General features: G+C 44.3%; 1 protein-coding gene across 1 annotated transcript in view; it reads right to left on the reverse strand.

Moving 5' to 3' along the window:
- The window catches only part of LOC134927084 (cytochrome P450 2C20-like), a 178,091-nt gene that overhangs the window by 157,122 nt on the left and 4,404 nt on the right, over window positions 1–16,565 (reverse strand). Inside the window, exon 2 of the mRNA XM_063921082.1 lies at window positions 3,101–3,325. Within this exon, the coding sequence (XP_063777152.1) occupies window positions 3,101–3,280 (180 nt within the window). The 5' untranslated portion in view covers window positions 3,281–3,325. The remainder of the gene's footprint in view (window positions 1–3,100; window positions 3,326–16,565) is intronic.

The raw sequence follows: 16,565 nt of genomic DNA on the forward strand, positions 1-16,565 counted from the left end.
CACTCAGAGGGAACCCCCCATGGCCACCACCAATGGGCCTCCAACACAAGCACACTCAGAGGGAAACCCCCCCCCCCCCCATGGCCACCACCAATGGCCCTCCAACACAAGCACACTCAGAGCGAACCCCCCCATGGCCATCACCAATGGGCCTCTAACACAAGCACACTCAGAGGGAACACCCCCCTACATGGCCACCACCAATGGACCTCCAACACAAGCACACTCTGGGTTAGATGCATCATTGCTTGTAAAGTGATAAAATGGAGTGAAAAAGTACCAGCCAATTAGCTCCTAACTGCCATGTCATAGGTGTGTTTGAAAAATGACAGTTAGGAGCTGATTGGCTCAACCTCGGAACTAATAGCAGTTCATGTTTTCCAGGTCTCCTCACAGGATTGAAAATGAAATAATTTGCTCCACCTGTCGGTCTTTTAAAATGTGTCAGTGAGTAATGAATACACCTGTTCAACTGCTAGGTGACCTGGAAACCATTGACTGTTGGGGATACTTGAGGACCGAGGTTGGGCATTACTACACCAATGGCGGCCAGCCAGATGGGGACACCCCAGAGGCCTGACCACCGACACACCTACCCTGCAGCACCTACTGTGGCTCAAGCATGTGGGACTGCTGGTCAATACATCTACCTGTCCCATCTGGAATGCATCAAGCCAAGTACTCCAGGAGGACTACTTACCCCAAAACCTCTCCCTACTGGAGGCAAAATACCCTGATACTACTAATTCATATCCACAGGTAACTCTCACTGCTAGAGGCATACTCCTCCTCATACCCAGGTACCCCGTTACCACTGGAGGCAGGCTCATACACATTCCCAGGTACCCCATTACCACTGGAGGCAGGCTCATACACATACCCAGGTACCCCATTACCACTGGAGGCAGGCTCATACACATTCCCAGGTACCCCATTATCACTGGTGGCAGGCTCATACACATTCCCAGGTACCCCATTACCACTGGAGACAGGCTCATACACATACCCAGGTACCCCATTACCACTGGAGACAGGCTCATACACATACCCGGGTACCCCATTACCACTGGAGACAGGCTCATACACATACCCAGGTACCCCATTACCACTGGATACAGGTCATACACATACCCAGGTACCCCATTACCACTAGAGACAGGCTCATACACATACCCAGTTTCCCCATTACCACTGGAGACATGTTCATACACATACCCAGGTACCCCATTACCACTGGAGACAGGCTCATGCACATACCCAGGTACCCCATTACCACTGGAGGCAGGCTCATACACATACCCAGGTACCCCATTACCACTGGAGACAGGCTCAGACACATGTTACCCCTTACCACTTATTACTGGCTCATATATCTATCTATGGACCCAGTGACTAAGGGGTGGATAAAGTGGGCATTTGCCCTAGACCTCTCTCTCTCAGTGGGCCCTGTATTGCTCACAATTGGATTGTATCACTGATCTGCAGCAGCCCCTGACAGATGTCACACTCTTGTTGCCCCTGGTCTGGAGGGTGCACACAGCTCCTCAGCCTATGTATCCCCCACAGCTTGTAATACAGCCCTGTGTGTGTATGTTGTCAGGTCTCTGGTTTTGTATGTCCCCGGAGGGGACACTAGTGGGTCAGTGTTGGTGTAATGTATAAAACGCGGAGGCCGAATTAAAGTCCTGCGCATATGCGCTGATATTTATTTAACACAGAGGTCACAGAGCAATGGTATAGCAATGGATGGTAACTTAGTACCGGCAGTAACAGGAATGAAATGATGAATGGTAACTGAATCCAAGATAATAATTATTCAAAAGTCACTGGCAGCACAAATGAGAATTGACGATAACTTGATAACTGGATGCAAATGGTTTCAAGAAATATAAAGTCACTGGAAACACAAATGAAGATGACTTGATAACTGGATGCAAACGGTTTTGTGAATTATAACTGAAGCAGACAGAACTCCGGTATTATTAGAAAAGCACACAGTCTCTGTATTACTCAAGTTGTTATAGCCAAGCAAGGCCCAGGCAGGAGACAGTCCTAACGCAGCAAGCTTGTTAAACACTGAATGCACAGATTGGAATGCTGGTAATTAGGTGCACAGGTTAGGCAATGGATAAACACCTGAGGAGAGTCTATTACTGCAGATGAGCTGTAGCAGGCTGTGGCTGGAGTCTGAAGCAGGCAGGAGGCATGAAGACTGGAAGATGAAACAATGAGAGTAACCATGGGGAACCACTGGAGACAGGAACACGGGAACCAGGAGAACTTGACACACCGAATGTGACTCATTGTCCGAGGTGATGTGACTGAGCCACGGACTGGAACTTATACCCTTTGTCCGGATCAGCTGAGTGTGGGTGTCAAGGCGGCGTTCATACAGGCTGGATGCCGGCACACACGGAATACAGCTCAGGGGCACTTAGCGACACTGAAGATGACACTCGCGGTCAGCGCATTCATGCAGCCACGACTGGGGCCATGACCTCCGGAGGCCAGTACGCTGGTAAGTGAGACACTGCTGAACGCCGATTCCTGACAGGCCTGTATTAGGTTCTATGACACAAGAACATTATTTATTACTACAGGTTGAGTATCCTTTATCCAAAATGCTTGGGACCAGAGGTATTTTGGATATGGGATTTTTCCGTATTTTGGAATAATTGCCTACCATAATAAGATATCATGGTGATGGGACCTAAATCTAAGCACAGAATGCATTTATGTTTCATATACACCATATACACACAGCCTGAAGGTAATTTTAGCCAATATTTTTTATAACTTTGTGCATTAAACAAAGTGTGTGTACATTCACACAATTCATTTATGTTTCATATACACCTTATACACACAGCCTGAAGGACATTTAATACAATATTTGTAATAACTTTGTGTATTAAACAACGTTTGTGTACATTGAGCCATCAGAAAACAAAGGTTTCACTATCTCACTCTCACTCAAAAAAGTCCGTATTTCGGAATATTCCGTATTTCGGAATATTTGGATATGGGATACTCAACCTGTATCACATTTATATAAAATATTCCTGTACTAGACGCACCTGTAGTGTTCTGTGCTACGTACCTCTGGATAGTATTTGCAGGCATTATGGAGTCCAACATAATTGGGGGTCCCCAGAAGAGGGAGCGGAGCCGGTCCTGGGGGTAGGAACTGGTATTTCTTCTGCTTTCTCCAGATAGAGAGGAAGAAGAGGAGTGAGAGGAGGAAGGAGGCCGCCAGGGACAGCGCTGGGAAGATGATCATGGTCCTGTCAGGAGGAGGGGAATGCGTTGTGTTGTTGTCTCGTACCTGGCATTATAGATGATGGAGAGGTCAGTAAGGCAATAATCATTGGTTTTCATTAGTGTGACACTTCGGAATAAGTATCAGCAGAAATCCACTCCCTCTTCACGGCTTGGACAACTCGCTGTTCTACTCTGCCCTGGTCACTGCTTCCCCATGCACGAGTTCAGGATTTTGCCCGTGCTGCACCACTTCAGTGGAACGCGCTCCCCCGCTCCATTAGACTCTCCCGACCTTGCAAAGCTTCAAACGGGCACTGAAAACCCACCTATTCATCAAAGCGTACCCTTCCAATGCATAACCTAGTCCTTATGCTGCTCCTCCATCCCCCTGCCTCATGCCGTGAACATCTCTGCTTTGCTTGCATACCGCCATCAGGCTCCTCCTGCTTGCTTGCACCTCATGTCATTAGTCTGTCGCCCCTCTCACTAGATTGTTAGCTCTTCAGAGCAGGGCCCTCTTTCCTCTTGTTGTCTAAGCCCTCTTCTCGACATATTTCACTCAGCAACCATCTTTACCTGCTTTTTCTCCTGCTGGTAAAGGCTCCTCTCTATCTATGGCCGCCAGCCAGAGCCGGCCATAGGCATAGGCAAACTAGACAATTGCCTAGGGCATTTGATATGCCTAGGGGCATCAGCAGCTTCTGCTGATTAAAATGATATGTGGCATGGCTATATTCTGTGTATCATTTCATATGCAGATACAGCCACAGTCTCACACAGAATATAGGCATGCCGCATATCATTTTAATCAGCAGAAGCTGCTTGTGTATCCTAGCCATATAGCAATGCAAATAAGATGCATTTTCATAAAAAAAGGTGCCCTATGTTAGCATTGAGGCAATATTTATGAGGACACATCTGTATCCAAGCAGAGGCAGTGTGAGTGCTGCGTGCATGTGAGTTGGTTGGTTGGGCAGTAGTGTTCGGAATATGTGTAAGGAGCATTATGTGTGTCATGTAAAAATGCATTAATAATGTGCAACATATGTGTAAGGGGCACTATGTGTGTCATTATGTGTATAAGGGCATTAATAATGTGCGGCATATGTGTAACAGGGTACTACTGTATGTGTGTCATTATGTGTATAGGGGCACTAATAATGTGCAGCAAATGTGTAGGGGGCACTATGTGTGTCATTATGTGTATAAGGGCATTAATAATGTGCGGCATATGTGTAAGGGACATTGGGGCAGATGTATTAACCTGGAGAAGGCATAAGGAAGTGATAAACCAGTGATAAAGCAGTGTTAAGTGCAAGGTGATAATGCACCAGCCAATCAGCTCCTAACTGTTAATTTACATATGGGAGCTGATTGGCTGGTGTGTTTATCACCATGCATTTATCACTGGTTTATGACTTCCTTATGCCTTCTCCAGGTTAATACATCTGCCTCTTTATGTGTAAAAGGGCATTAATAAAGGTTGGCATAATGTGTAAGGCGCATTATGTTTATAAGGATATTAATAATGTATGTCATATGTGTAAGGGGCATTACTGTGTGGAATGTGTGTAAATGCATTACTAATGTGTGACATTACGTGTATAAGGTGCTCTACTATGTGACGTTGCGTATAGAAAGGGCACTACTGTGTCGTCTAATGTGAATAAAAAGCAATATGGTGTGGTGTAATGTAAATAAGGAGCAATTCAGTGTGATGTAATGTGAATAAGGGGCTCTACTGTGAGGAGTAACATTTATAAGGTAAAGTGATACTACTGTGGGATGTAATATGAATTATGGACACTATCGCATGATCATATGTGAATAAAGTTGCAGTACTGTGTGGCGTAATTGGAATTGGAGTTATTGTGTGGCCATGCCTCTTGCCAGCAAAACACACCCCTTTTTGGGCTGTGCGCCAAATGTGTGAACTTTTCCTATTTAAAATATAGGGGGTACAAGGTCAGAGACGGAACCAGCGGTGGTGCTAGGGGGCACCAGCCAAAATCTTGCCTAGGGCATCATATTGGTTAGGGCCGGCTCTGCCGCCAGCCCCAAGTAGTACGCTGATCACTCCCTCACTACTTACATCTTAGCTGTATTATGTATGAGAATGTGTGGTGCTCTTTGTTACCTGTACTCTATTTCTGTTATTTATCTCCTGTAATGCTAAGTTCTGTCTCCCTGTACTGTCCTTTGTACAGCGCTGCGAAACACTTGTGGCGCCTTATAAATAAAATGTAATAATAATACTCAGGTTCCATGGGGTAAGTTGGAGGTGAGGGGAAGAGTCCAATAGCAGAGAATGAACGACAAGAATTGTGAACGTGATTTCCATTTATTGGATGAAATAACTCACCAAATGTTCACAGAAGAGTAAAGTTCATTGTAAGATAACAGTGTTCTGGTGTATACACAGAGTTACACAATCATACAGCAGTAATATACACTAAACAAAGGTGCAATTTTATTGTGCTGGGAACTTGCAAAAAATAGTCATTTTCTCTCATCTACCTGAAACGCCTGCAGAAAGGGTTCATAGTACAAACCTTGCTGAGTAATGTAACCGCCTTCTATTAAAGATGACTCGGGTATTGTGACTAGTCAGTGAATCATAAGTAACATTTAATGTGCATTACCCTTTTCCATAGCACTTTATACAGCAAATGAATAAAGGACATGTAACACTGTCTGCATCAGGATGGATCTCTACCTTAAATTCTCTCCCTTAGTTTTAGCATGCAGGTAAACTATTGCTAGCAATACGGTTTAATAATTCCTTTACAGGTGGTGAATGTATATAATTCACTTGGTGCTGTTTCTTGGCTAAGGATCGTTAGATGACCAAAATCGTTCCTGAATAAATGTCTTTAGAAGCTCTGGTGGGTGTCACATTAGTACTGTACATGACCTACCGCTCCTCTGCCACTATTCCCTACAGTAGCTGTTCCTACAGTGACAATGGGATCATCCTCCTTTCCCACAGATCCCAGTCACATTACCATCATCATCACAGACTCTGTGGAGATGTCTATTCATCCAGTGGTGAGAAGACTTGATTGTTCACCACAAGGTAACGCTATCTTGGCGTTACCTTTACTTTGCCTGTAGCCGGCATTGAGGAACAGCGACACCTCTCTGACTTTGAGAGAAACAGTAATGGAATAATCTTCCAAAACTGTATCCCAGTCTATCTGTCAGTGGTTAGGTGGAGTAGAGCAATGTTCTGCAGATCCCTAGTGATGTCACAATCTGCAGACTAAAGCACAGTGCTTGGCAGGGGATGAAGTGTTCTGCAGATCTATAGGTGAATAAAATTACAGCCTTCCAGGAGTTCAGAATGCATCATGAAGGCCCCTTTACAGCCCCTGCAGCCTATCACAGTGTCAGGCAGAAGGATGAGGCTACAGTGATGCAATTATCACTTCATCATGGCCCCATCCCACCCATTCCACTAGGAAGTGTCCTGGCCGCTCTTTCAGGAGTCTGTGGGGACGTATTGGGTGGCTGGGAAAGTAGGAGTTAGACAACTCGGCCACCTGCGTTTCATAATGCAAATGATTATGATTCCTGGTTCCTCTGTCCAAATTTCAGGTACAGAGTGATGATGTCAGAGCAGAGAACGTGGAATTGCTGACATCACCTCATGTTCCTGGAGACATTTGGCTCACATTAATGATATTGATGATATCTAATGGTGGCTGTAAGAAGCAATACCTGGTTTAGGGCTCTCTGTCACCCTCGTCATAAGACATTATACAAGGGGGGAAGGGCTGCCATCAAGAAGAAGTATAGTCTGGGCCGTTTCTAGTGGCGGGTGAGCCGTGAAATTGCATGCCACCATAAGGGGGACCCCTGCCTTGGCCAGAGATTAACCCAAGCAATTTGGCTAACTTGTGCCCAGCTCCCTTGCTGCAGCCGGAGCCCACCAAGGGCAATGTAGACTTGCAGGAGGAGACCGAGGACTATGAGCTGGCAGAGGTGCTGGAAGTGTGTGGGAACTTCCAGTATCAGTTGCCCTGTCCCCTGCCTTTTCCCCATCCCCCTGGGATCCCAGAAGCCTTGCAAGTACAGCTGTTTCCTCCATAATGCCTGGGGCAACCTGTTCTATGCTGACCTGCTTGGCCAAGCCATAGAGAACTCCCAGGAGAAGTGGCTGGCCATCCCCAGATCTACGACTGAATGGTCAAGAGTGTCCCCTACTTCAAGGACAAGAGCAACAGCTCGGCAGGCTGGAAGGTGAGCATGGCATGGGGCTGGTACAATGCTGAAAAGTTTTCTGGGACCTGTAGATAGGAGATCAGGTGGATCAGTGGCCATCATGGCAGGGTAAGTGAGAGGTGGATTAGTGCCCTTGGTGACAGGATAGGTGACATGTGGATAGGTGGCCATGGTGACAGGGTATATGATAGGTGGATCAGTGACCATCATGGCAGGGTAAGTGAGAGGTGGATTAGTGCCCTTGGTGACAGGATAGGTGACATGCGGATAGGTGCCCATGGTGGCAGGGTACGTGGATGGTGGAGAACAACTGTGTAAAGAAAAGGATTGTCTCTTTGTTGGCGCACTATAGAGAAAAATTATGTATCTAAAATGTAACTTTTAATATTCCAATTAAAATGCCTCACAATGTGAAAAAATATAAGACCAAAAAAATGAAGTAAATAAAAATATATATATATCAAAAATTGTTAAATGGCTCACTGTGTATTATTTAAGTTTCAAATCATTTTATTATGTTTACACCCTGATAATTATTTATAGGACTGTTTTCAATGGTCACTCAGTAATTACTTACATTATTTCTCAGTTACCTGAGATCAATGAAATATGTATCTACACGGAGCCGTGCTATATGGTGCTAGTATAATTCCCAATATGACACTAAGAAATGGTACTTACTCTCAGTATATATATAATGCACCAAGTGTGTCGCTAAATAGTGAGCAGTATGTCTACCATGGAGATGTGACGATTATATAATAGTTTTCCAGAGATATTGGGGGTAATTCCAAGTTGATCGCAGCAGGATTTTTTTTAGCAATTGGGCAAAACCATGTGCACTGCAGGGGAAGCAGATATAACATGTGCAGAAAGAGTTAGATTTGGGTGGGTTATTTTGTTTCTGTGCAGGGTAAATACTGGCTGCTTTATTTTTACACTGCAAATTAGATTGCAGATTGAACACACCACACCCAAATCTCACTCTCTCTGCACATGTTATATCTGCCTCCCCTGCAGTGCACATGGTTTTGCCCAATTGCTAACAAAAATCCTGCTGCGATCAACTTGGAATTACCCCCATTGTGAGATTGATATATGAAGCAATGTCCACACTATGGGGTTTATTTACTAATATTCGTGTTTTGTTCGTTTTGAAGGGTGTTTGAACTCGAATGGTATCGGGTGCATTTTACTGCAACTTTTTGAATCCTGATACGGTCATTCACTAAGCTGCCGAGTTTTGCACAATCGTTTTTTCCGATGTCGATGTGATTCGTAATATCAGGCAGTGTTTTACGGGAGTGATGAGTAAAACACTGCCTGAAAAAACACAAGGAAACCCGGCCGGATCTGTGAGATCCGTGCAGGGCTTCATTGTGTACCTTAAAAAGTTCATTAAAGTCTTTAAAATCCTGGAAAAAATTGCGTGGGGTCCCCCCTCCTAATCATAACCAGCCTCGGGCTCTTTGAGCCGATCCTGGTTGAAAAAATATGGGGAAAAAATGAAAGGGGTTCCCCCATATTTAATCAACCAGCACCGGGCTCTGGTCCTGGTTCCAAAAATACGGGGGACAAAAAGTGTAGGGGTCCCCCGTATTTCTGAAACCAGCACCGGGCTCCACTAGCTGGGGAGATAATGCCACAGCCGGGGGACACTTTGATATCGGTCCCTGCGGCCGTGCCATTAAAACCCCAACTAGTCACCCCTGGCCGGGTACCCTGGAGGAGTGGGGACCCCTTCAATCAAGGAGTCCCCCCCTCCAGCCACCCAAGGGCCAGGGGTGAAGCCCGAGGCTGTCCCCCCCATCCAAGGGCGGTGGATGGGGGGCTGATAGCCTTTTTGAAAAAATGTGAATATTGTTTTTAGTAGTAGTACTACAAGTCCCAGAAAGCCTCCCCCGCAAGCTGGTACTTGGAGAACCACAAGTGCCAGCATGCGGTGGAAAACCGGGCCCGCTGGCACCTGTAGTACTACTACTAAAAAAATACCCCAATAAAAACAGGAGACACACACCTTGAAAGTATAAGTTTATTACATACATGCACACCTCCAAACATACATACTTACCTATGTTCACACGAGGGTCGGTCCTCTTCTCCATGTAGAATCCTTGGGTACCTGTGGAAAAAATTATACTCACATAATCCAGTGTAGATCGGTCCTCTTCTGTTCTCTGTATAAACCACGTACTTGTCAAAAAAATAAAACGCAAACCCGACCACGCACTGAAAGGGCCCCATGTTTTCACATGGGACCCCTTTCCCCGACTGCCAGGACCCCCCCCCCCCCTGACTCCTGTCTAAGAGGGTTCCTTCAGCCAATCAGGGAGCGCCACGTCGTGGCACCCTCCTGATTGGCTGTGTGCTCCTGTAGTGTCTGTCAGGCAGCACACGGCAGTTATACAATGTAGCGCCTATGCGCTCCATTGTAACCAATGGTGGGAACTTTGTGGTCAACGGTTGACCGAAAGTAACCTCACCGCTGACCACAAAGTTCCCACCATTGGTTACAATGAAGCGCATAGGCGCTACATTGTATCACTGCTGTGTGCTGCCTGACAGACACTACAGGAGCACACAGCCAATCAGGAGGGTGCCACGACGTGGCGCTCCCTGATTGGCTGAAGGAACCCTCTTAGACAGGAGTCAGGGGGGGTCCTGGCAGTCGATGAAAGGGGTCCCATGTGAAAACATGGGGCCCCTTTCAGTGCGTGGTCGGGTTTGCGTTTTATTTTTTTGACAAGTACGTGGATTTTACAGAGAACAGAAGAGGACCGATCTACACTGGATTATGTGAGTATAATTTTTTCCACAGGTACCCCATGGATTCTACATGGAGAAGAGGACCGACCCTCGTGTGAACATAGGTAAGTATGTATGTTTGGAGGTATGCATGTATGTAATAAACTTATACTTTCAAGGTGTGTGTCTCCTGTTTTTATTGGGGTATTTTTTTAGTAGTAGTACTACAGGTGCCAGCGGGCCCGGTTTTCCACCGCAAGTTGGTACTTGTAGTTCTCCAAGTACCAGCTCGCAGGGGAGGCTTGCTGGGACTTGTAGTACTGCTACTAAAAACAATATTCACATTTTTTCAAAAAGGCTATCAGCCCCCCATCCGCCGCCCTTGGATGGGGGGGGACAGCCTCGGGCTTCACCCCTGGCCCTTGGGTGGCTGGAGAAGGGGACCCCTTGATTGAAGGGGTCCCCACTCCTCCAGGGTACCCCAGCCAGGGGTGACTAGTTGGGGTTTTAATGGCACGGCCGCATGGACCGATATCAAAGTGTCCCCCGGCTGTGGCATTATCTCCCCAGCTAGTGGAGCCCGGTGCTGGTTTCAGAAATACGGGGGACCCCTACGCTTTTTGTCCCCTGTATTTTTGGAACCAGGACCAGGCGCAGAGCCCGGTGCTGGTTGATTAAATATGGGGGAACCCCTGTCATTTTTTCCCCCATATTTTTTCAACCAGGATCGGCTCAAAGAGCCCGAGGCTGGTTATGATTAGGAGGGGGGACCCCACACAATTTTTTTTCTTCTGATTTTAAACTAAACAGACCCTTTCCCATAGATAACCATGCACAGATCTCACTGATCCGTGCATGGTTATCCAAACTCGACTGGAAAAAGCAGGTCTATTTTTTTGCTGCTTTTTTTAACGATTCAAAAAAAAACAGACCCGCACTTGAGCACTCAGAAACTAACACCCAAATACGAATGAATAGTGAATGGCCGTATTCTATGAAATAACAGCCGCATTTGACCGATGGTCTATTCATTCGTATTTCGGGACGTTGTCATTCAAACCATTACGAATAGACCAGACACTGCCGAGATTGGTGCTTAGTAAATTCCCGGATTGGGACTTAGAAAAAAAAAACACAAATCGACCAAACTCGGATTTTTAGTAAATACTGGCCTATGTCTATTGTGCAGACAAGTTGTATCAGTTTTATCGTAATAGGTTGAGTCTATTATATAGGTCTGAGCAATGTAAATACTCTGATACAGAAACACTTATTCCACAAGATCTGCTGACTGTAGTAAATGACACTGCACTATGAGTAGATTGCAGACATTGGTTGTAATATACAGTCTCTGGAGATTAAGTCATCAAATAGTGGTTAAAAGCTTATCCGGCTTTATGCATCACCACAATCCTTGACTATTTATTATTTTTTCTCAATATTGATTAAATTGCCACTGTCATTTTATAATGATATTCCCCAATAATCTGCTGACTGTAGTATTGGGCGTTATAATGAATTTATCTCTGGCTGTAACATAACTATTACCCTTCTCCTGGTTATAGTGACTGTTCACTATTATTCAGAGTAAATGACATTAATTTCCTGATCAATGTCAAAAGTTGTATCTGCAGCTCCAAAACACACGTTTATTTCAGCTGATACGTGTTTCTAGTGTTGGTAGGCAAAACTGTAACAGGATATTTTGAACAATGTTGCTATTTGTTTCTCAGCCTGTACTTCATATACTTTTAGCTGTTATAGCTCATCAGAGTTAATAGACATCGCTCACAGTGTTGCCTTTTCTACTACTATCCTACTATTCTCATTTATATGATTACTGAAATATAAATAATCCAATGCTAAGGATAGTCTGATATACATTATCATTGACAGCAGAGAAGCAGAAAGTACCTGTATGTCTGACCAGTGAGGTTGTTGCTGTGTAGCTAATTCATCAGCAATAATCCATTGCCAGTGTCATATCATTGATCATGAAGCTTAATTTATTAGTTTTTTAACAGATATGTTCTTAAAGTTAAGATTACATGGTAATGTTTATGTGTGAAATTTTTGATTGCTGTCGTGAAGATAATACCACTGATCAGACTTTATTTAACACATGCTACCTGTAGCATCATGGAGTAAATGCCACTGATCTGACTTAGCTTAACACATGCTGCTAGTGGATACGTCTTCCATTTACATCCTATATCTATGAATGTTCTAATACCTCCAATAATTGGAATACTTATTATGGGTCTTTGAACAGGATGTTACATAAACATTTCTAAATTACAACATTTAACTATGATTTCACAGTGAACGAGCGGGCATGCTAGCACAGCTCTGAAACATCTATGTGCACGTTTCATATCCACTTTGTCATGTCATCTTGACAAAGTGTATGTGAAACGTGTATGTAGGCGTTTCAGAGTTGTGCTAGCATGCCCGCTCGTTCACTTTGTCATGTTGGCTTGACAAAGCGGATGTGAAAAGTGCATGTGGGCGTTTCAGAGCTGTGCTAGCATGCCCGCTCATTCACTGTCAAATCATAGTTAAATGTTGTAATTTAAAAGTGTTTTTGTTACAACCTGTGCCAAAACCCATAATATGCAATTCAAACATTGGTGTTTTTAGAGCATTCATAGATATAGGGTGTATATGGAAGATGGAGCTACAGGCAACATGTGTTAAGCTAAGTTAGATCAGCTGCATATACTCCGCGAAGCTACCATTGTTACAATTCAGAAATGTTTATGTAACACCCTGTACAAAGACCTATAATAAGTATTCCAATTATTGGGGTTATTAGAACATTCATAGATATAGGATGTATATGGAAGACGTATCCACTAGCAGCATGTGTTAAACTAAGTCAGATCAGTGACATTTACTCCATGATGCTACAGGTAGCGTGTGTTAAATAAAGTCTGATCAGTGGTATTATCTGTGCGACAGCAATCGAAAATTTCACACATAAATATTACCATGTAATCTTAACTCTAAGAACATATATGTTAACTAATAAAATAAGCTTCATGATCAATGATATGACACTGGCAATGGATTAACGCTGATTAATTAGCTACACAGCAACAACCTCACTGGTCAGACATACAGGTACTTTCTGCTTGGTACTGCTGTCAATGACAACGTATATCAGACTATCCTTAGCATTGGATTATTTATATTTCAGTAATCATATAAATGAGAATAGTAGGATAGTAGTAGAAAAGGCAACACTGGGAGCGATGTCTATTAACTCTGATGAGCTATAACAGCTAAAAGTATATGAAGTACAGGCTGAGAAACAAATAGCAACATTGTTCAAGATATCCTGTTACAGTTTTGCCTACCAACACTAGAAACACGTATCAGCCTGAAATAAACGTGTGTTTTGGAGCTGCAGATACAACTTTTGACATTGATCAGGAAATTAAAGTCATTTACTCTGAATAATAGTGAACAGTCACTATAACCAGGAGAAGGGTAATAGTTATGTTACAGCCAGAGATAAATTCATTATAACGCCCAATACTACAGTCAGCAGATTATTGGGGAATATCATTATAAAATGACAGTGGCAATTTAATCAATATTGAGAAAAAATAATAAATAGTCAAGGATTGTGGTGATGCATAAAGCCGGATAAGCTTTTTACCACTATTTAATGACTTAATCTCCAGAGACTGTATATTACAACCAATGTCTGCAATCTACACATAGTGCAGTATCCTGTACTGCAGTCAGCAGATGTTGTGGAATAAGTGTTTCTCTATTAGAGTATTTACATTGGTCAGACCTATATAATAGACTCGACTAGACTAGATGGGCCAAGTGGTTCTTATCTGCCGTCAAATTCTATGTTTCTATGACCTATTACGATAAAACTGATACAACTTGTCTGCACAATAAACATAGTGTGGGCATTGCTTCATATATCAATCTCAGAATATCTCTGGAAAAACTATTATATAATCATCACATCTCCATGGTAGACATACTGCTCACTATTTAGAGACACACTTGGTGCATTATAGATATACTTAGAGTAAGTACCATTTCTTAGTGTCATATTGGGAATTACACTAGCACCATATGGCACGGCCCCATGCAGATACATATTTCATTGATCTCAAGTAACTGAGAAATAATGTAAGTAATTACTGAGTGACCATTGAAAACAGTCCTATAAATAATTATCAGGGTGTAAACATTAAAACAATTTGAAACTTAAATAATGTCACGATCCGGGTATCTGGACGCCATTTCTTACCCATCAGATGCCTCCTAAGGCTGGCTCAGCGCTCCAGGACCGGATCCCATCTGTTATCCTGATGTGTACATTCCTGTATCCTCTCCTGTCACTCTGGGACGCTGTCACAGTAAACGCCATATTACACCTGGCATGGCGTCTCCCGCGGCCTCCGCCACCGTCCCTGTACTTCTGCATGCAGAGTGTCTGAGTGGCGATTACGTCAGCCGCGGCCTCCGCTGTGTCCGCGTGGTTGGATGTGCATCTGTCAGCCTGGCGCCTCCTGTCTCCGGTGGCCGGCGCCGCCATTACTGTTTTCATTACCACATGGATTACAAACCAAACTTCCCTCCAAGTGTCTGCATGGGCGCAGCCATCTTGGATTCTGTCAGTTGATCATTTCCACCAATCTGTTCTCAGTATTGATAATCTGCATAATTGCCTAGCCAATCCCTTCCTTGCTGCAGGTATAAATACACTGTGCCTGAGCAAGGAAGGCGTCAGTGCTTTGGTTGTCAAACCTAGTTCCTGTTTGTCTCTCTCCTGTGATTGTCTTCCAGGTTCCAGCTCCTGTCTCAAGACTTCCACCATAGAGACCCGCACCAGCATTCCACCTGCGGTGTAGCCTGACTCTCCAATCCATTGTGGATTCATCTGTTTCCAGCTACAACATTACCTGCTTCCAGCTCAGCTTCCAGCAGAGTACAGCTTCCCTTAAAGGGCCGGTGTCCTTTCTACACTTTACCACTCTCCACCGGTATTATTATTTCTCCGCTCTCAAGTTCTACATTTCAGTTCATATTTCATCGCTCCCAAGTTCATTTATTATTTAACTGGTTCCAGCCAGTATCCACTCCGTGCTAACAACAGTCTGGTTCCAGCCAGTATCCACAGCAGCTGTTTTATCTTCAGCAACCCAGCTTTTCCTGGAACACCAGCTGGCACAATCCTGGGTTATCTCCATTGCTACAGTCGGGCCTGGTAAGGACTTTCCATCTAGAAGATCATAAGAACTATCTCACACTACCAGTGCCCTGTGGCTCCTGCCATCCTGTAGTACCCAGGAACTGTATTTATTCTTTGCTGACTTTTACGTTTTCTTTTACTGCTGCTGTGTTGCGGAGTTGTCATAATAAACATCATTGACTTTTATCCAAGTTGTCGTGGTCACGCCTTCGGGCAGTTATTATTCATGTTACTTACATGTCCAGGGGTCTGATACAACCTCCCAGGTTCCGGTACATCTCAGCCCCTACAACTGAGGCTGCCTCCCGTCAGCTCAGGCCCTCAGTTGTGACAAATAATACACAGTGAACCATTTTTTAACATTTTTTGATATACCTATCTTTTTTATTTACTTCATTTTTTTGTCTTATACTTTTTTCACATCGTGAGGCATTTTAATTGGAATACATAACTTTTCTCTTTAGTGCGCCAACAAAGAGACAATCCTTTTCTTTACACAGTTGTTCTCTATTCTTATTGTCTATGGTAGCACCCATTGTTGATAGATTAAAATTACACCATAATATCAAAATAGGGGATCTTATATGAATAATTACTGTAGTAATTGCTTGACTAGTGCAGAAGACGTCCCTTTTCCCATCTCCCTTAATTAAGTATGTGATACGTGGATCAGTGGCCATCATGGCAGGGTGAGAGGTGGATTAGTGCCCATGGTGGCAGGGTAGATGAGAGGTGGATTAGTGCCCATGGTGGAAGGGTAGGTGAGAGGTGGATTAGTGCCCATGGTGGCAGGGTAGGTGAGAGGTGGATTAGTGCCCATGGTGGAAGGGTAGGTGAGAGGTGCATCGGTGGCCATCATGGTGGGTTAAGTGAGAGGTGGATCAGTGTCCATGGTGACAGGGTAGGTAAGAGGTGGATCAGTGAATATCGTGGCAGGGTAAGTGAGAGGTGGATCAGTGTCCATGGTGGCAGGGTAGGTAAGAGGTGGATCAGTGGATATCATGGCAGGGTAGGTGAGAGGTGGATCAGTGTCCATGGTGGCAGGGTAGGTGAGAGGTGCATCGGTGGCCATCATGGTGGGTTAAGTGAGAGGTGGATCAGTGCCCATGGT

The sequence above is a fragment of the Pseudophryne corroboree genome, chromosome 5 (assembly GCF_028390025.1).
Source record: "Pseudophryne corroboree isolate aPseCor3 chromosome 5, aPseCor3.hap2, whole genome shotgun sequence".
Lineage (NCBI taxonomy): Eukaryota > Metazoa > Chordata > Amphibia > Anura > Myobatrachidae > Pseudophryne > Pseudophryne corroboree.